Source organism: Physeter macrocephalus, chromosome 14 (assembly GCF_002837175.3).
Source record: "Physeter macrocephalus isolate SW-GA chromosome 14, ASM283717v5, whole genome shotgun sequence".
Taxonomy (NCBI): domain Eukaryota; kingdom Metazoa; phylum Chordata; class Mammalia; order Artiodactyla; family Physeteridae; genus Physeter; species Physeter macrocephalus.
Genome location: NC_041227.1, coordinates 26,648,538 through 26,669,008, shown reverse-complemented (window position 1 = coordinate 26,669,008; position 20,471 = coordinate 26,648,538). Strand labels below are relative to the sequence as shown.

The 20,471-nt window shown below is 50.9% G+C and overlaps 1 protein-coding gene across 1 annotated transcript in view; it reads left to right on the top strand.

The window, feature by feature from the left end:
- The window catches only part of PDYN (prodynorphin), a 61,893-nt gene extending 43,898 nt beyond the window's left edge, over window positions 1-17,995 (top strand). The window contains exons 3-4 of the mRNA XM_007116267.4: window positions 14,533-14,680; window positions 16,010-17,995. Of these exons, the coding sequence (XP_007116329.2) occupies window positions 14,552-14,680; window positions 16,010-16,645 (765 nt within the window). The 5' untranslated portion in view covers window positions 14,533-14,551 and the 3' untranslated portion in view covers window positions 16,646-17,995. The remainder of the gene's footprint in view (window positions 1-14,532; window positions 14,681-16,009) is intronic.
- The last annotated feature ends 2,476 nt before the right edge of the window (window positions 17,996-20,471 follow it).

The window sequence follows — 20,471 nt, the reverse complement described above, 5'->3', positions numbered from 1 at the left end:
CCACGGAGAGGCTGGGCCCGTGAGCCATGGCCGCTGAGCCTGCGCGTCCGGAGCCTGTGCTCCGCAACGGGAGAGGCCACAACAGTGAGAGGCCCGCGTAGCCCAAAAAAAAAAAAAAATCAAAAAAAAAGAAAGAAATAATCAGACAAACTGATGTATCATATCAGCCAGGGACAAATGCTGTGAAGATAAATAGAGCTGGGCAAGGGATCAGGACTGCCGGGGCAAAGGGTGGGCAGGGGGTCTGCTTGAGGAAGTGACATCTAAGCCAAAACCTAAATGAAGTGATGGACTGAACAGGAAGGCAAGGGGTGCTCCAGATGGAAGGCACAGCACGTGCAAAGGCTCTGCAGTAGGAACATGTTCGGTGTGTCTGAGGAGCAATGGGGAGCCAGGGTGGCTGCAGAGCAGTGAGTGGGCAGGAAGCAGAGGTCGGCAGAGAACAGGGCCTGCAGGTGAGGGGTGTGGGTCTTATTCCAAGCGGGATGAAAACCACTGGAGTGTTTTAAACAGGGGTGTAGTATAATCTGAGTTAACATTTTTGAAAGAACCTCTCTGGCTGCTGGGGTAGTCATCCAGGAGAGAAGTGATGGGGGCCAGCCCCGGGCGACGGAGCCACAAACGGTGAAGATGTGTGCTGACTTGGATGTGGGGCCAGAGAAAGAGGGCAGTCAACGATGACTCCTCCTCAGCTCTCCTTGCTTCCAGGCCTTTGCCTGAGCTGTTCTCTCTGCCCAGAATGCCCTTCCCTCCTTTTGCCTGGACAACTGCTACTCCTGCATCAGCTCACCTGGCTCTCACTTCCCTGACTCTGCTTCTCCCCCGCCCCCCACCGGGCTGAGCTGGGAGCCCTTCTTCTGTGTTCCCACAGTGATCTCAGTCTCCTCCCAGTCCTGTACTCGTCATAACTCTAGGTGTGGCCTGTTACTACATCTGCCCCCCAACCTGGACCATGAGCACAAAGAGGGCAGAATTGCACGCTGTACCTTTCACTTCTCTGGCCAAACCTGTTGTTGCATTTCAATATGAGAGTATGAGAGAGAGAGAGACGGGGAGAGAGAGACTGAGCATTGCTACATCTTAAGCACAGCTTCTGACTTCCTCCGTCCCGTGGGGGCCACAGACAGACGCGGCTCCCACAGCCAGCAGCTGGTGCAGGTCCTGCGAGAGCCGCCCTGGGCACACTGCAGCGTGAAGACTGGAAGCTGAGCAGAGGGTGGGGACTAAATTCCTAAATTCCACTGGATTCCTCCCGAGTGACCCACATCAGCTGCCCCCACCTTCCAGTGCAACAGGTGGATCAAGGAAATACACAGATCTTTGTGAATGAGACGGAACCAGGGTGGGGAGAAGCTGGGAAGCAATACAGCTCAGGTTGGGGCACAGGCTGGAGTCCACGGGCTCTGCCGTTTTCTAGCTGCACGACTTCGTACCTTCACGCAGCCTCTGTCCCTTATCTGTAAAGCGGGGTGGGAACCGCATCTAATTGCAGGGTTGTTGGGAAAATCAAGTGCGTTAATAACCGTGAATGGTTGACAACAGGGCCTGGCATGTAGGGCGGCCTTAAGAAAAGCTGGCTTTATTTTTTCACTTGTCTATCTTCTGCCAAGTTCTTCCTTATTCCTCCCCAGCAGAATGGTTTGAGGGCTGGTGGTTTCAAATATCTCCTTCTCTTCAGCCTTTGCTTTTGGTTCACATCAAGATCTCAATCAGAGACGTGTGCCCTGAGGACATGGCAGAGCTCGGGTTAGTCCTGACCCTGCATGAGGCGGGTGCCGTCCTCCTGTCTCCAGATGACTCGGGGGCTCAGGGAGGCCAGGAATCCACCAGTCACCACCAGGTAGTCGGCGGGGGCGCTGGGATTCGAGCCCAAGTGAGCTTGTTCCACTTCTGTGGTTTCCTATCCCACGTGCTGTTGCCGTGGGGCCTGCGACGTGACAGAGCATCGCCAAGCCTGGAGGGGGTGAGCTTCAGGACGAGCTCCTCTAGGACTAGGGGAGAAGGCTGTTCCTGGCCTTGTCCTGCGTGTGTGTAAAGGACATTGCAGAAGGAAAGGAAAAGCAAGTGAATGAGCCATTTGCTCTTGCGGCTGACAATAGACTCGGGGGTGAAGGATATGAAACATTAATGACTTAAAGCAGGATTTTCTGCAGCATCTCTACACTTGCTGTTTTTACTTCTTTTTATGATGAAAGTCAAGAGAGGCCCTATACCTCTATTCTTCCAGTGCCTGCTGGCTTCCAGGAATGGGTACCCCATATCTTAGGGCCTTTCTCTATTCGAGGTTATTACCAAGAGCTTATAGAGGTAGAGGGGAGGAAGAGGAGGTGAACAGTAAGGAGGACAGAGAGCCACTGGGGTGAGGGTTTGGCCTTGGGGGTAAAGAAGCTACCCCAGTTCCCAGATCCCGAGGTGGCAGTGAACATTCTCTAGCCAAGCCCTCTGGGTCGCCCGGAAAGGAGGTGGCCTGAGGTACGGCCAGGCACTCCCTGAACTGGGGCCACTGCCACGGCCAGGTACTTGGGGTCTTTGCCTCTGCCTGTCAGACCCTACATGCTGCCTGGGAAATGGGACAAGGAAGGAAAGGGGGACAAGATCAGATCCCAAAGAGTCCTCTCTGGAAGGGAGGAGGGAGACCTCATCTCAAAGCTGGAGGGGGATGTGTGGGAACCGAGCTTTGGGGCCCAAGGGGCTGGGTTCAACTCCTCCTCCCTCTCTGTGTGTCTGGGGCCTCCCTGAACTTCAGCTGCCTAACCGGTTTGAGGATGCTTTGTGGTATGCACACCACCTGTTGCTTGTTGTGAGTATACAGTGAACCATGCAGAAATGTCTGAAACATAGTAGGTGCCCAGTGAACGGCCCCTTGCATCTTCCAGCTTGTAATGAACCAGGTGTAGAGAGAGGACGATGCTCCGGAGAACCGCGGTGCATCAGAGCGGGAATGACGTTACTGATCATCAAGACCAATGGTCATGGAACACTCATCACGTGCTGTGTCGCACGTCCTCTTGTTTCAGCCTCACAAGATCTAGATACTGTTATCTCCATTTTACAGATAAGCAAACTGGAGCTGAGGCTGGAAACTTGCCTAGGGTCTCTCCCCTGGTGAGCGAGAGCTGGGGATCAAATCCACATCCTAAATAATGTAGCCTCTGCTATACTGTGCAGGTGGAGGAACATTCCCAGAGAAGGAAGCTCCCGCCCCCCACCCCCCAGGGTAGGCAGAGGAAGGGTGAGGGAGTGAGCAGGGTCAGATGAACGTGGGTTTGGATCCTCGCTTGGTGACTTACTTGCTGTGTGTCTTTGAGCAAGTTTCTCAGCCCTCTAGCCTCTTTTTCCTCATCCGCAAAATGTGAATAATATTCACTACCTGGCCAGGTCATGGAGATTAAACCCAGCAAGGTTGGCTAACTGCCCGATGCAGCATAGGTGCCCACGAAATGGGCAGCCCCTGCCTCACTTGTGAAACAGCCGTGCCGCCCACCATAAACCGCTTATCTGCTGTTGATTGAGGGGAGAAGCATGTTCTCTTCCAAACTCAGAGACCCCCCCCCCATGTTCTGGAAGGTATTTGTAGCCATGAAGAGTGCAGCCTTCAAGCTGCTGCTGGCATGGGGCCAAGGTGCACACGAGGGGGGTTTGCCTCCCCGCCTGGAGTGTGTGCAAATGCACATCGTGGCCCAGATTTTGAGGAGGATTTCATGATATTCATTCTGTGTTGCCGCCAGAGAAAAGTAAACCGCAGCTCCTGGTTGCTGGGGAAGGGCTGTGCTTTTGCCAGGGCTGGTTGTGCCTGGCACCAGCTCGGGCATGTACCAGAGTCTACTGTCCGTTGCAGGCAAATGTACACACAAAAACATTCCAGCACACGCATGAACCAGCCATGCACGGAGCTGCCACAGCACACAACACAGGGCCACGCACGCCCCTGCTGGCTTCCTCTGCCTCTTGTCTTTCTTCTCACAGGACTCTCGCAGCCTCCGTCTCTGCATCTGTTTGTCGTGTGGCTTCTGAGTTTGTCTTGTGTCCTGGCTTCCTTATCCCTCTTCCTCTGACTGTCTCTCTGTTTCTACCTGTCTCTTTGGGCTTCCTCATCTCTGAGAGCTGACACGCTCCTTGTGTCTCCGTGTTTTTCTGACTCTTTCTTCCCTGCTTTGTCTGTATCCCTCCCTGTCATCTGACACAGTCTCTCTCTGTTACTGATTCTCTCTGAACCTTTCTGTTTTGCTCCCTGTTTCTTTGACTCTCTCTCCCTCTGTCTGTGTCTATCTGTCTCTCTGTCTGTCTGTCTCTGACTCTCTCATCTCATTCTGTCTCCATCTGTCTCTATGTCTAGTTGTCTGTCTGTTTATCTCTATCTCTTTCTCTGTCTCTATATCTGTCTGTCTGTCTCTCTCTCTCTGAGTCTCTCTCTGTGTCTCTAACTCTTCCTGGCTCTGTCCTTCCCCACCTCTCTCTCTCTTTCTGTGACACTCTCCTGGAAATGAATCAAAGACTGAAGTGGCCGGATTTCAAGTGACAAACAGCACTACACCCAGAAACCACCCCCTCCCAGCGCGGCTGCCTGCCTCCTCCACATCCCCCGTCACGAAGAGAAGCCTATTGTGTTGGGCCCAGGGAGTTCGAGTTGAAGGGCCCAGGGGTCTGTGCCTCTGACTGCTCTGAGCTACTTCCCCATTGGCTCTGAGCAGCCTGTGCTGAGCAAGGGCTGAGCGACAGGGGGAGGTTCTAGTCCATAAAAGGGGGACTGAGGCACCAGAACTGCCATTCTAAGGGGCTTTGGCTGTGCTCACAGCCACCCTTTTGGCACCTCCTTCTGGACCAGAGTCAGGACCATCCTTGGGTCTTCCGGCCACCTGCAGCCACCACCCTCCCACCTGCTCGGCCAGAAGCTGCCCAGGGACAAAGAAGAGCACAGGTAATATCCAGAGGGTGTTGGAACCCTCTCTCTTGGTTTTATTTATTTTTCCAGATTCTCTGAACCTGGAGAGGGTGGGAGCTTGGGCTGGGGAATTTCCGGTTTGGGTCTGATTATCTGGCAGAGGTAGTAAGAGTTATGAGGCTAGTTTACAAAAGCCAGATCAGTTTGAGATGGACTGCTCTTTGGAATTCCCCTCTCCGTACAGCCCTGTCTTAAACAGGTGGGTCGCTCCCTCCCAAGAGGACCACTTCCTCGGTTTTGGTTTGTGGCGGGGGGGCGGTCTTCCTTCCCTGGCAGGCTGCCTCCCCATGGCGGTGCCCATGAGAGAACAGGACGCCCTGGGTGGAAGAAGTGAGAGGTTTAGCTAATCAGAGTAATTTTAAAGGTCAGTGATTCTCGCTGGACTTAAGAACAAGAGCTTGGGGACATTAATGAGACGTCAGGGCTCTGGCATTTACCATGTATCATGTACATCAAGGTACAACCAGGTTCAGACTTTTCATTCTTTTTGGATCGTGTTTAATTGCTGACAGGGTGCTGCCTTGAGTGGCTTCCTATGATGTAATTTTACACAGAAATGAAGTTTGGGGTTGTTTTGCTGGGAGGGAATGGGGAGAGAGAGTGACAACATGCCAGGAGACCCAGGCTTAGCAGGATTTTCCTTGTCAATTTTACTTTGAGAGGACTTGTTGCTTTCATGTAAATTACAGCCAGAGGAGTCAAGGTTAAGCAGGGAGGAGACTCAGACGCGAAAGGCATTTTCTCACCGGTAAAGGTATCCGCATTCAAAGAAAGTATTATAGAATCTCAAAGTTTGATTTGCAAAAAAGGCTGGTGAGCTTCAGGGAAAAAAAGCCTGCCGATGACTCCAAAATTGAATAGTAAATTCTGTGACCTCGTACTTTTTCCTGGGTATCTTTTATCTAGAATCTCTCCAAACTTTACAAACATTCCTTATTAAGCCTCCAAGCTTCCCAAGGAAACGACCTCTTCAGGTTATTGGATCTCATTTCAGTTCCCCTCCCACACAGACCAAAAGTCTTCATTACCGTCTTTCTTCCAAGGGTTGGGGAAATATACCAAGGCTTGTCTTCCTAATTTGACAGGCTTTCCAGTTAAGATCCGTTGCAAAACGTTTCAGAATGTCAATCTGCTTCTCTTTATTTTTTTCCCCTGCTCCCCCTCCCATCTCTGCACCTTCTATCTCTTTTCCCCTCACCTTCTCCCCCAAGTCCAACTCCACCTTGCCTTTTGTTCTATTTTTGCAGGTCATTTACCTCCAGGCTTTGAGATCTGCGTGGGGGAGCTGCTGCAGCAGCCCAAGCCGGTCGAGCTGTGCTGCTGGGGGAGGTTGCTGAAGGGATCTCAAGCCCACGGCTTTGCCCCAGATGAGCTAGAGGGTGGCAGGCGAATCCCATGTTTCCGCTACAGCTGGAAGAGCGATACTGCAGAGTCTTCTTAGCAGTACCCAGCTCGTTCTAGCGGAGTGGGCAAACGGACCAGCTCTGCGGCTGTTCGAGAAATTTGCAATCCCCTTAAGGCACGCGGAGAAGGGTTAGGGTCTTGAGGAGCCAGGAATTTTTCATATAACATCTAAATGTGTGTCTCATAACACTCGAGACAGGGCTGGGTCCAAGTCCCCGGTCCCACCGCTCATTTGCTGTGTGACTGGGGACAGTAGTGGTCCCTGAGCAATAAGGACAATAATATTCACCTCCTGAGGTTACTAGAGGTTCCCATGGGATACAGTAATATGTCTGGCATTTAGTAGGTATTCAGGAAATGCTAGTGTGACTGCTCACGTTTTCACTGTCCAAAGTGGCAGAATTGGAGCCCTCCCCTTTCCCCAGCCTATTATAGCATCCTTGATCATCTCACTCCATCATGCTGTGTGCTACGTCCAGGAAATATGATCTAATGTCTAACATTTCTGTTTGTGGGGCCGGCACTCCTCTCCCAACCCCACCCCTTTCTCTCCACACCATCAGAAGATTTTATGTCTTCAGCTACCACCTCAGGATCTTGAAGTCTCTTCTTGATCGATCCTTCCTAACTCCCCCCGCCCACGGCCCACCTCTTGGGTCATTCTTGCACAATTATTGTATTTAGTAGATGTCTTCCATCTTCTGAGTGGGATCAATAGTTGGTGGCTTGATTCCAACGCATGTCTGAGAAAGTGCAGTCAGCTAGCTGATTATCTCTCACCGTTTTCCCTCCTCCCAGCCCATAAATGTTGGTTAATCTCACTGGGTCCCACAAAGTGCTAGAACGATTTCACCGAGATAGAGCTGGCCATTGTGGCAGGCGGTAAACATTGCTGGAGACATCCAGGTAAGCCCAAGATCAGGTCCTGGAGATGGAGAGGTGTCCCTGGGTCCTATGAAGTTAGACATCATTAACCCTTCCAGCCTGAGTTCAGATGGATGCTCCTGGCAGCAGGGTAATGGCCCAGGGCCATGAGGCACATCTCCTGGCTCTGGAGGCCTCTCCCTGAACCTTTCCAGACACAGGCATGCTCACCAGGGGGCAGTGTGCCCATCCGCATTTGGCCCCTTGGCCTATTACTGGACAGTTCGATTTAACCTGACAAGAGGTTACAGAGCAGTTATTATGTGGTTGGGCCATGGGTCCACCGGCCTCTAGAAACACAGGGCAGATCAGAGGGTCGTGGGAGGAGGGAATTGGGGTTTGTGAGTCACATAGTAAAGGTCAACCTCCTGATCAAGATCCACCTCCTCTCTGCCTTCTCTCCATCCCTCTTCTTTTCCCCTCTCCTTCCCCTTCCCCTTCCTTATACCTTCTCCCTCTCATTCCCATTCACCCTCTCCCCATCTCTGCTTCTCATCTGTATTTTCTTCTCCCACATGGGCTGTCATCTCACTCTCTGCTTTTCTAAGCATCTTTATCTCTTTCTCTCCATATGCAACTCTCTGCCGTTCTCTTTCCCTCTCATGCTCTCTCTCTCTCTCTCTCTGTCTGTCTTTTCACCTCCATCTCTCTGTCCACTGCATTTCTCCCCATCTCTTAATTGCATCCAATAACAAAGGGTGGGAGTTCCATAGGAATCTTGCTCTCAAATAACATTCTTTCAAAAATACACTTAATGAACACCATGACCGTGAGTTGCAGGGTGGTCTCCCCCGTCCCCCCAGATTGATAATCCATTCTTTGTTAATGACTCTAAAGGCCTAACAAAAACACTATTTTCCAGTTTTGGGGGACTCTGTTGGCCAGCCCACTGGAAACCCACAAAGGTGAACTTTATATATTTTCCAGTGGGGTTTAAGTCCCAGAACTTTATGTATTTTCCAGTGGGGTTTAAGTCCTTGTCTTCAGGACCGTGAGCTGGAGTCGGGGGAGCCCAGTGCCTAGAGCTCAGGCTGCTTTGTGGAGCAGAGTCTCAGGCCGACCCTAAGCCTGCTCCCTGTGGCCCGGCCTCTTGGCCCAGTCATTTTGCTTTTCCAAGTCTCTGTTTCCCCATCGAGTAAATGGCTTAGTGCTCAGCCTACTGGATCCTCCTGAGGGGAGGAGGAGGCAGTCATTGAGATACAGGCCCGTCACTGTGCCCTAAACAGGGGGCTGTGGCGGACTCAGAATCCCATCTCTGCCACACAGGTGCTCAGGGCCCTGGGGGGCTCTGTCACGCGGTCCCCACTATTCCACCTGGAAGCTGCCCTGGAGGGTCCACGGGAGGCCTCGGGCCTGGCACAGAGCAGGAACGCAGCACTTGCTGGGACATGGCCTGGGTGGGGGAGGTCCCAGTCTGTCTCCATTTCCCTCCTGACTCATGATGTGACCTTAAACCAGTGACTTCATTTCTGCCTTTTCCCATTTCCTCTTCTATCAGATAGGGATAATCATATGCGATAAAGTGCTCAGAGAGGTAATTGCGATGTTAAATCAAGCCATTATTATTCCATGCTGGCTTTTTAAATAAAGATGCTTGATGCTCCTGGAGCCCTCCGACTACAATGTAGAAACATCAAGAGGAGGTAAGAGGGCCCGCAGTCCTTTCCCTTTCAAGGAACTCTGGGCCCCTGGTGAAGAAAGGGTCTACAGTGTGTTGGCCTTTAAATGGTGCCGTTGGGGGGGAGGTTCTTAAGGAACCGCGACCGGGAGCTGATACAAACCCATTGACAGGTGAGAAGACTGAGGCTAGGGGAGGGGGGTGATCCCCCTCTGATTTCCCCAAGAAAATCAGCTTCCAAACTGTTAAGAGTAATTAGAATGATAAAATGGTTATAAACGTAACAAAAGCAGGGGTCAGCAAACTTTTTCTGTAAAGGACCAGATAGATAGTAAATATTTGGGGTGTCCTGGGCCCTGTGGTCCCCGTTTCAACACTCAGCTGTGCTCTTGTAGCATGAAAGCAGCCAAGACACTATGTAAACAAATGGGACGGGTGTTGTATGAATCAGGGTTCTGCAGAGAAACAGAAACAGTGGGATGTGTACATATAAAGATTGGATCTAAGGATTGGATCATGTGATTATGGAGGCTGGGGAGTCCAAAATGCCCTTTCCCCTGAGGGGAGAAGCACCCTCTTCCCGCACCAGCCTCTCTTACTGGGCTGTCACCATGTGCCTCTAAGTAGTGGCTGAGGAAATGCTTCCTAAACCTGCAAGTGGAGAGGTTTTTCTCTGGGGAGGCCTTAGGAGGCTCTTTCACCATAGGCCACGCAAGCCCCCTACCCTGGCCCCTCCCCCGGGTTTGCGCACTGACTCACTGCCCCTGGAGCTCACCCAGCAGGCTCCCTTCCACATCCTACACAGAGATCAACAGCAAAGTTCCTTTTCTCCTGGCTCCTGCCAAGTCAGGGACCATAAGCCAGCAGGGCTATCTCTCATGTACAACCTCCAAGCTAATCCCCGCAGCAAAGGCGAAAACCCTCCCCCCAGGGACGCATCTGACGTTGCTCAATAGTTTGTTTATCCTACGCAAGGAAGGAAACAGGATGGCTTAGGAAAACCGCAGGGCTGATGTGTCTCTGTCAGAGACCGGGTAGATCCATTTGGAGGCCTAACTCTCCCACTTACAAGCCAAGTGGACTTGAGCAAGCGACTTCTCCTCTCCCAGCCTCAGCCTTGTCCCTGTACAATGGGTATGAAAACATTCACCTCTGGGTGTCTGTTGTTGGGAGGGTTAGAATAATACGTGTAAAGCGGTAACGCACAGCCTGGCACGGAGGAGGCTCTGTTATTGGATTGATGTGACCATGGATACAGAGCTCTCAGCCCCAGCCTGCAGCAGGCCCTCCACGCAGTTAATTCGTTCAACTTCTTTTGCTTCCTCTCCGTTGCAGGCCCTATATTATCACTCCTTTTTGCCTCTTTCTTTTCCCATCTCCTGTAGCCCAAATAAGGTTGGAATGGAGCCTTCATACTCCTGTTTCCTTCTCTCTGCCCCCCGCACCCCAATGCCTTCCCTCTTTCTGTGTCTCCCCCTCTTCATGGCCCTCCCGCACTCACGCTCTCTCCTCTGCCTCCGTGTCTCCACTTTAGTCTCTCTTCCTCCCTCTCTCCCCCTCCCTCCTGTCTCCCCTTTTCCTATCTGCCTCTTCTCTTTCCTCCCCTCACCCACTCCATGGTTTCATTAACATTTGCCAATTTCTTTAGCAGGTGTTGGTTTTAGATGCCCTGCAGACCTGTGAGATTTCTCTGGGGGCACAAAAGTATGAGCCAGAAAAATTCAAACGGGCCTCCTGAGAGGTCCAGGGCTGCCTGGTTATCCACTCAACACACGTGTGGAGCTCTTGTTCCTGTTCTAACCTTGCATTCGGCGCTAGGGACACCAGTCATTCATTCATCAATCACTCAAACTTCCTTAGTTTTCCCATCACATTAGAATGAAATGCAAGCTCCACCTTGGCCTGCAAGGGCTGACACCGTCCGGCCTCTGCCCACGTCTCCTCCCTTGTGCTCCCTCATCCCCTGGCCTCCTTGTCAGCTTCAAACACACATACTCTTTCACCTCAGGGACTCTGCACTTACAAAGTCCGAGCTGGCAGGAGACTCAGAAAGAGGCAATTATGTGATAGACAGACGGCTGTGAGAGCTCAAAAGAGGAGCTTAATCCAGACAGGGTTCCTGAAGGAGGCCACCGAGACTGAGTTTTGAAGAACAGTGAGAGTTAGCCAGGTCAGAGAGAGAGCGGAGTGGATGGGCGGCACGAGAAAGGCACTCCATGTGCCAGAGTTTGGGGCAATGGGGCACAGGGTGCATTCGTTGTAGAACTGCAGGTGGTTTGGTCAGGTCCAGGTCAGACGGAGCTCACATCCAGTCTGGGTGCTGTGCCCTTGCTGGGATTCCCTGTTCAGATGATGTAACCTCTCTGTGCCTCCATTTCCTCACTGCAGAATGGGGAGAATATCAGTCCCAGCCTTTGGGGGTTGTTACGAGGACCCCTTACATTGAGATATGAACAGGTCTCAGCACAGGGCCGTGCACACAGTGAGCCAGGTCGATGGCAGCTCTCCTCGGCAGGAAAGCCCTGGAGGGCCTGGCTTGGGGGGATGGAGAACTCGGAGGCAGGGCAGGGTGCAGTCACACTGTCATTCAGAACTGTCCTCTGGCTGCTGTGTGGAGGGTGTCTCAGGGGCAAAATTGGAGACGGCTCTGGAGCCAGGAGGGAGGAGCTGGAGGCTGGGGGGGGGGTGCATTGAAGGGACTGGGGCTGTACCGGATGGTTAGGAAGGTGGGCTTTGGGGCTCTGGAGCCAGACTGCCTGAGGGCAAATCCCAGCTTTGCCGCTTACTAGCTCTAGAGTCTTTGCAGGTGTCTTATCTCAGTTTCCTCATCTGTGAAGCGGGCATGACAACAGTACCCACTCCACACAGTTGCCGTGCGTATAAATGAGTTCATTCATGAGAATCACTCAGAACAGCCTGAGTGCTCACCAACCATCAGATCAGCTAGAACTATCATTATTAAATATAAAGGAAATGGATGAAGAGAAAGGATGCTGACACTGTATTTGCCTGGGACAACGAGATCTCAAATCGAGCTTCCTACCGTAGCAGCCAAGCTGGGCGGGAAGCTTTCGGCCAGGAGTTAGAGGGTGGCGATGCTGCCTCTCCCCAGTGGATGAGCAAGACCTTGCTAATCTTGTACCAGGCCAGCCCAGCCATCGCTGATAGGAGAGAAAACATGAGCTGCCGGCTTTGTATCTGCACATAAATGGCACAGCTCACTGGCCTGGAACCCAAATCCTCTCCGCAGTTGGTAGAGCGTGAGAGAAACTTGAGGAAGGAGAGAGGCGTGGGATGGACACAGGTGCAGCTCCCCGAGGTTTCTTCTCTGAACTTCTCTGCTTAGCGGGGCAGACCTAGCCCAGCCTCAAGAGAGGCAGAAGAGCCTTTAATTGCTGTGTGACCTCAGGAGATTCACCAGTCCTCTCTGAGCACCAGCTTTCTCATCTACCACGTGGGGATAATGATGCCCACCTCTCACAGATGGCAGGCGGGTTGAGAATAATATACAAGTAACAGCTCTGTGCACGGGGCCTTCCGGCCTCACGGAGGCTTCAGCTGCTAGTGAATCGAAGTGATTCTAGAAATTGTAGTCATCATGGGCACATGTGTGGGGAGTCAAACAGAATGTGTCTGCACACCAGCTTCACCACTCACCGGGGGGCATGGGGAATTCACTGGACCGAAAGTGCCCTCCTCAGCGGGGAGGAATGAATGAGATGACAGACACAGGGGCTCAGTCAAGGCCTGAAGCGCGGTAGGGGCTCCATCAATGGTGGCTGGGCTCCTCGTCAGGCATGCTTTGGAGGGGAACCTACTGTGTGCTCTGAGACTAGCTCTGGGCTATGGCATGGGGCCCTGGGGCCCTGGGTGGAGTCTTCTAACCCCCCTCATCACCTGAGGAAACAGGGCAGTGTGCAGGAAGGGGAACTAGGAGAGGGGAGGGAGGCCAGCCATACCTGAGAGCAGCGGTGGAGGCTGCAGGGTACAGGGACCAGGGTGGGAAGAGCGTGGCAGCCATGCCTGCAGTGGTGTCTCGGGGAAACTGCCCATTTCCAGTTGGGAGTTCTTCACTGTGCTCCCAGTTGACAGCTTTGCATCTTGATATTTGGTTTATAAGGAGCTAACTATGAAAGGGACAGCTTTTAATAGACTCTTTGTGAAGCATTAATTCATCTGCCTAGGATTTATTGAGGGCCTACTATACGCTGGTCAGGTTTGTGGGTGCTGGTTACAGTGGGACTATGCCAGTTAGGGTCTGTGCCCACAGGGAGCTAATATTCTGGTGGGGAGACGATAATAAACAACAACAACGACAAGCATCAAACGGTAAGACAGTCTGAGATGGTGAGTGTTCCAGTGCAAACAAAGTACGGGGATGCGAGAGAGGCCCAGTAAGCTGTGCTAAACGCAGGGGTCAGCAAATGCCTCCCTGGTGATGTGACACTGAATTATTCAGTTACAAGAAGGAGTGAGCCATGTGGAAATCTGAGGCCACAGTACCACAGACGGAGAAACAGGAGGTGCAAAGGTCCTGAGGTAGGGGCAAGCCTGGCATGTTTGAGGAACACAGAGAAAGTATTTCAGACATGAAAACAAGACACAGCTCCTGCCTTCATGGAACCAAAGTCTGAAGACTCACATAGGTAATTACCAAGTAGTGGACTATTTTAATGGAGGAGGCATTAGTTTCTGGGATAATACCAAGGGAGAACATCACTTCCAGCCTAGGAGATCAGAGAAAGCTGCCTGGAGGAGGTGATATCTACTCTAGGCCCTAAGCAATAGGTAACAGAAGAGGAGAGCAGGGTTTTCCAGGAAGAGGGACTAAGCATGTGCAAAGGGCCAGAGGTGGGACAGGCGCTGATCCATTCATTAGGGGAATTACAGGTAGCTGGATGTGGTCGGAACCCAGAGCTGAAGACTTGGGTGTAGGGATGGAATTGAGGGTGTCCCTGACATTTAGGAGAAGGGCCAGACCTGACCCAGCCCAATGGGTCTGATCCCAGCATTGATATGCTGAGAAAGGCATTTCAAGGTGGGCAGGAGGGACCAGAGAAGGAGCTGGAGGCGGAGGGCCAGCATGGAGACAGGTGAAGGTGGAGCTATGGCCGGGGTAAGGAGAAGTGCTGGGGTGGGAAAGGTTCACAGCAGAAAGGACTGAGCTGGGGACAGCTTGGGGAGCAGGGGAGAGGGGAAGGGGAAGGAAGCCTCAGAGAACACAGAAAAGCAGATAGCCACGTGTCTACTGGCTGGGTGCATGGTCAGAGTGGGTTTTGATGCCTGACAGATCTTTGTCCACTTCCTAGTTCTGGAAGCAATCACTTCCCCTCTCTGAGCCTCAACTTTCCCATCTGTTTAATAGCACAACCCACATTAAGCGTTGTTGTGCAGATTGAATGTGACACATAGGAAAGCTCCTAGCACATTGCAGGCACTCAGCACATGTTGGTTCCCTTCCTTGACCGCTGGCCTTGGGTACCCACTGCTCCTCCCTGGACCTCTGTTGTCTTGACTGTCCCACTGGAACAAGAACGGTTGCCTTGCAGTGCAGCGCTGCCAGCAGGAGCTGGCTTTGCAGGCTCAGGACACACCCCACAGAGTAGGCAATCACAGATTTCGTTTCCTATTTCTCCCTCTCCAGCAGGAAGAGCCAAGGCAGAATGGCGTGGCAGGGGCTGGTGCTGGCTGCCTGCCTCCTTGCACTCCCCTCCACCACAGCAGACTGCCTGTCCCGGTGCTCCTTGTGTGTTGTGAAGACCCAGGATGGGCCCAAACCCATCAACCCCCTGGTGAGTTTCAGGCAAGCCTCCTCGATGGTCCTGGGGCCTGTGCATGGAAGGGACCATCTGTGTGTGGAGGCCAGCGAGGGAAGGTAGCAGGCCTGGGCAGATGTGAGCCTGTCCTATAGACTCATCCCACCTATGCAAGGCATGTCCTGCCGTGGTCAGCCTGGGTGCCAGGGACTTTGTTTTCCAGCCTCCTGTCCCCACCCCAGACCTCACTACCATGGGTTCACTCAGGTTTGGGACCGAAGCTCAGGTTTCCAGGGAGCCTGTTGCCTGGTAACAAGGAGTGTCATTTATGAGGTGGGGCTGACTTTGGGAGTCAGCGGCCCTAGATGAACTTTTCAGAGCTTCTCACCACCAGGCTGATAGGCACCTCCAAATCTAGTCACTCGCAGGGAAGGAGCTCTTTTCACCACCCCTAGATGCCAGGATCTGGTTGTCAGGATCCAAGCCTGACTCCTCTCCTGGGGCTTTAGCATCTCTTGGCTGGCCTGGCTGGCTTTACTTTGAGTCAAACTTCTCCCTGTGCCTCCCATGACAGCAGACAAGCTAGAGTAGAGGTACAAGGGTGTGGTGGACAGAATGTGAGCTTTGGTTCTGCCAGTTTCTAGTTCCATGACCCTGGAACCCCCTCTCTGAGCCTTAGTTTCCTCATCTGCAAAATGGGGGTGATTCCATGAACTGAGGATGCAAAGTATTAAATATACAATTTTAGCCACTCTTTACTAGGATGCATACAGTGCACCAGGTGCTGCCCATATATGATCTCAAAAGAGCCCAGTGGTTAAACATGATGACCCATGGCATTAGAACCTGGGTCCAAGTTCCAGTACTGTCTAGTATTGCTATGAAGTAGATACGATCATCCCTCTAGGTTTGATGAACCCTTAAACATCCCCTTATATGTGTTCTTTCCACCATTCTGCATTGCTTCTGTCCCTCTCTATAAAGTGTTTGCAGCATCCTTCACACCTAGGAAAGGTTGGGAGAACCAACTATTCCCTCTGGAGTCAGAAGTGGAAGATTATGGGTGAGCACAGCAGAGTGCTATGGGAATATCTTATTTCCAATTTTGGCCACGTCACTTGTAGCCATGTGCCCTTGGGAAAGCTGTTTCACCTCTCCACGTCTGTTTCTTCATCCTCCACATGAGCACAAAGTCACCTACCTCTATGCACCACTGGGAGCATTAAAGTGGGCAGCCCGGGGCTTAGTAATGGTTTTTTAATTTTCTCAGACACTGGACAGGGGACTCTCTGGGGGCAGGGGCTTGTAGTTTGACAGTTTGATGGTGGTGGTATTACCACTGTGGTCTTTTGGGGTCTTTTGCAGATTTGCTCCCTGGAATGCCAGGCCGCCCTGCAGCCCGCTGAGGAGTGGGAGAGGTGCCAGGGCCTTCTGTCTTTCCTCACTCCCTTCACCCTCGGGCTTAATGGCAAGGGAGACTTGGAGAGCAAGGCAGCTGTGGAAAAGCCCTACAGGGAGCTGGCGAAGCACGCGGGGCCCTTCTTGAAGGAGCTGGAGGAAAACAGATTCCTTCTCAGAACCCCAGCAGAGGAGAATGATCTGAGCAGCAGCCTGGCAGAGAAGCTCAGGGGTCTCTCTGGCAGGTTGGGGGAGGAAGCAGAGTCTGAGCTGATTGGGGGGGCCCAGCTGAATGATGGTGCCACGGAGGCTGGAACACTGGATTCCGATGAGGAGGACCCCAAGGAGCAGGTCAAACGTTACGGGGGCTTTTTGCGCAAATACCCCAAAAGGAGCTCAGAGGTGGCTGGAGATGGGGATGGGGATAAGGTGGGCCATGAGGACCTGTACAAACGCTATGGGGGATTCTTACGACGCATCCGTCCCAAGCTCAAGTGGGACAACCAGAAGCGCTATGGCGGTTTTCTCCGGCGCCAGTTCAAGGTGGTTACTCGGTCTCAGGAAGACCCCAATGCCTATTACGAAGAGCTTTTTGATGTGTAAACACCTCTCCATCGTGGAGTTGATTCAGGAGCTTCCCGTAATGCCCTTCCAGATTGGAGTGAACGCATTCATCTGCCCCTATAGCCCCCACCCCTACGCTCAGTTCAGCATTGTCTATAAGACATCCAAACCTAGCCTGCCTCTCTTCTGCCTGGGTGCAGTGTTTGTCTGGGTCAGTGAGGCGGGAGGATGGAGGTTCCCCTGTCCAATAGGCTTAGCGCTTGGCTCCGACCCTACAACTCTAAAACTACCACCAGCAGCAGCTTTTGGTATCAATCCCATTCATGTGACTCCCCAGTTCCAGGAATCCAGACTGACCCCTTGATCCCTCTGGATCTATGATCAGGCATTCTGGTCAATGCCCCTCTCAGAAGAAAAATGAGCATTCCCCCTCTCATGCAGATATATTCATTTATATAGTATATGCATGTATCATAAAACATACTAAAGGTAGAAATTTAAAACAAGATAGATAAATAAAAATCCTAACATTCTATTCTCAGACCTCAAAAAATCTCCCTACAATGGAGAGAGATATTTTTTTTTAGGTAAAAAGCTTAAACATTGCCTTTTATTGGAGCAGGTATTCCTACACTAGAGAGTTCGGGCTCCCAGTGGGTTAAATGTTCAGTCATTGTACTCTGAGTTCACATAGTTTAGAAACACACCTTTTGAAGAACCCAGTTCCTGGACTCCAGTCCATGTTGGTACCCTGGACAGCATCCAACTTCTCACAGGAGAGGAAGGGAGTGAAAATCCCTTTCTGAAAAGGTTAATGAGAGCAGCTCGCCTTCTGAATGCTGAAATGATCAAGGGGGGGTGGGGGAAGCCAGGAAAACCAATTTGTTCTGTGCAACAGACTCAAAATGTGGACCAGTTCCCTCATCCCTCATTAAACAAATTAAACTGATCGGTATCACACTCCAACCCCAGGATGAACCGACTGCTGAGTCAAGTTGATGAGGTTAAGCACAACCATGTTCTTGAGTAGCTGAATCCGCCTCCAAGAGTCCAAGCCATCTGGACAAACATATGCATTGGGCCTTGGGTAAGGGAATCCAGAAGCAACAGCTAGAAAGAGGAAGAGGCCCTCTTTAGCTCCCATGGTGATCCTTTCCTCTTAATGCAACTAGAAAGAGGAATGAAATGATTAAGTGCTTGAGGACAAACGAGTTCCCTTGATTCAAATAACCCAGAAGCAGAGGCAGGGACCTTAATCTAAGTCCTCTTCTCTGTCTCTCTGCCTTTCTCTGTCTCTGTCTGTCTCTCAAATCTCTCAATCGCTCTCTCCCTCCCTCCCTCCCTCCCTCCCTCCCTCCCTCCCTTTCTCTCTTTTTCTCTCTCTTGTCCCCAGGCACTGTGGTTTGATTTGTGGATCCAGGAAGCTGGTCTGGATGGGAAAGAAATGAACTTGAGTTTGGTTATTTTGTATAAGATGCTACTGAGCACACCTCTTCATGCACAACCCTCACCTCTCATGATGTTCTGAAATGTATAGATTGTATTCGAGTTACTTTGTATGCTTTTCAAAACCCCATTTTTGCAATTTACTTGGAATTTCCTTAGTCCTTAGCGAGCCTGTGTTATTTCCAACTCCTCCAGTACAATAAATAAAAGAAAGACGCTGATGACTTGGGCCGTGTGTTTGTGTGCGTGCACCTTAGTCCCCAAGAGTGATAAGACCTTTTGCAGAAAAGAGTGCTGGGGAATGAAAAAATATATATATACACATACACACACACATTCAAGTCCGAAAACTAAATGTAGGATAACAGAAAGAGCACAAACTTAGGGTGCCATAGCCCTAAAGTTTGTTGAAAATCTGTTTGACCTTGGGTAAGTCATTTGACCTCTCTGAGCCTTTGTTCCCTCCTCTGTAGAATAAAGATGAACAATACCAATTTTTTAAGGTGGCTGTGAGGGTTAGGTGTGATCAAATATGCAAAGCTCCTGGGACATAGTGGGCACTCAGTAAATGAGAGTTTTCTTTCTTACATTGTCTTAAGGAACAGTGACAAAGCTCAAGCGTCCAGCAACACAGTGGGGAAAGGAAAGAGGGGTGCTGTCTCCTATGCTGGCTGACCAGGCAGGAGGGACAAATGTTTCCAGACGAGGGGGAGTGTGCTAGGGATGAAGAATACTCTAGAGTATGGGTGGCACAGTGTCCTTTACTAAAATGACATCTTTCTTTAAATGGCATAGATGTCTTTAAGTAGGGCTAGAAGATTCAGTGGCTACAGACCTCATGGCTTCCACTTGGACCCTGGCTTTCTTAGTGACTTCATAGCAAACACAGAGTCAGGGACATCTCATTCATTCCCTCATTTATTCAACAAAGTAATTGAAAACCTTTTGCCAGGTGCTGGAGGTACAGGAAAATAAGATGGATAAGGTCTCAGCACTTATGGAATTTATAGCCTAGTGGGGGAGACAGAAAAAAACAAGTAAACAAATATAAATATAAAATTAAAAATAAATTTAAATTTAAATGAAATTTAAAATATTGGTAATTGTTGTAAAGGAAACAATAGGGATTGGTAATAATGGATAACATGAGTGGGGGAGGAATCTCCCTAAGGTATTCAGGAAATCCTTCTCAAGGAATATTCCATTCTTCATAGTCACAGGATCATCAAGTTGGAAGAAACCTAAGGTTGGGATTATCTCCTCCAACCACCTACCCTGTGCCAAAATTGACACATTGATAAGAAATTTCAGTCTGCTCGAACACTTTCATTGACTTGGACTTTATATCATATTGCTACTCCTTAATGATTCCATACTGGAAATTTCCATCTTTATCTTGGGTTAAAATTTACGTTTCTGTCACTTTTACCCATTGGGTCCTAATCCTGCTGTCTGCTAGCCCAGGAGATTCTCTAAGGAAGACTTTTCTATTATTTGCAAACAAATGGCTCCTAACCATCTCAAATAGGTTAAAGAAGCAAAGGAAAACAAAAGAACAAAAAAGGGATTCCCCTTTGTTGGCTCACACAAAAGAGACAATATCTTTAGCTTCAGGTAGAGCTTGATCCAGGGCCTCAGTAAGGACACCAGCACCTCTATTCTCCTCTGTGTTGGACATGCTTTTAAGATGGCTGACAGCAGCTCCAGGCTATACCAGGCAGGTTCAAGTCTAGCATGCTATTCTCACAGCAAATCCCAACCAGAGTTTCACTGCACCTCATGGGCTCTAAATGGGTCAAATGTCCAATTCTGAGCTAATGTCCATCATTACGCACAGATTACTATGATGCTCTGATTGGTCAGAAATGAACCACATGATCATCACCTGAGCCAGAGCTGGATTCAACCCAGCTCAAAGGACCTGGACAAGGAGTGGGAAAGGGGGTGCTTCTTGAGAGGGGCTAGGGCAAACTGGAGGGTGTGTACCAGGGGAATGTGGGCCTAGAGTAGCCAGATTTTATTTTATTTATTTATTTTTTTTTTGTGGTACGCGGGCCTCTCACCGTTGTGGCCTCTCCCGTTGAGGAGCACAGGCTCCGGACGCGCAGGCTCAGCGGCCATGGCTCACGGGCCCAGCCGCTCCGCGGCATGTGGGATCCTCCCGGACCGGGGCACGAACCCGTGTCCCCTGCATCGGCAGGTGGACTCTCAACCACTGCGCCACCAGGGAAGCCCAAGTAATTTTTTTTTTTTAAGTACTGAGCAGAACAAAATATAATGTGTTCAGGATGAGACACATTACTCTCAGAGACCACTACTTTGTGACCTTTTTTTTTTTTTTAACAAGAAACACTCCTCTGGGCTTCCCTGGTGGCGCAGTGGTTGAGAGTCCGCCTGCCGATGCAGGGGACAAGGGTTC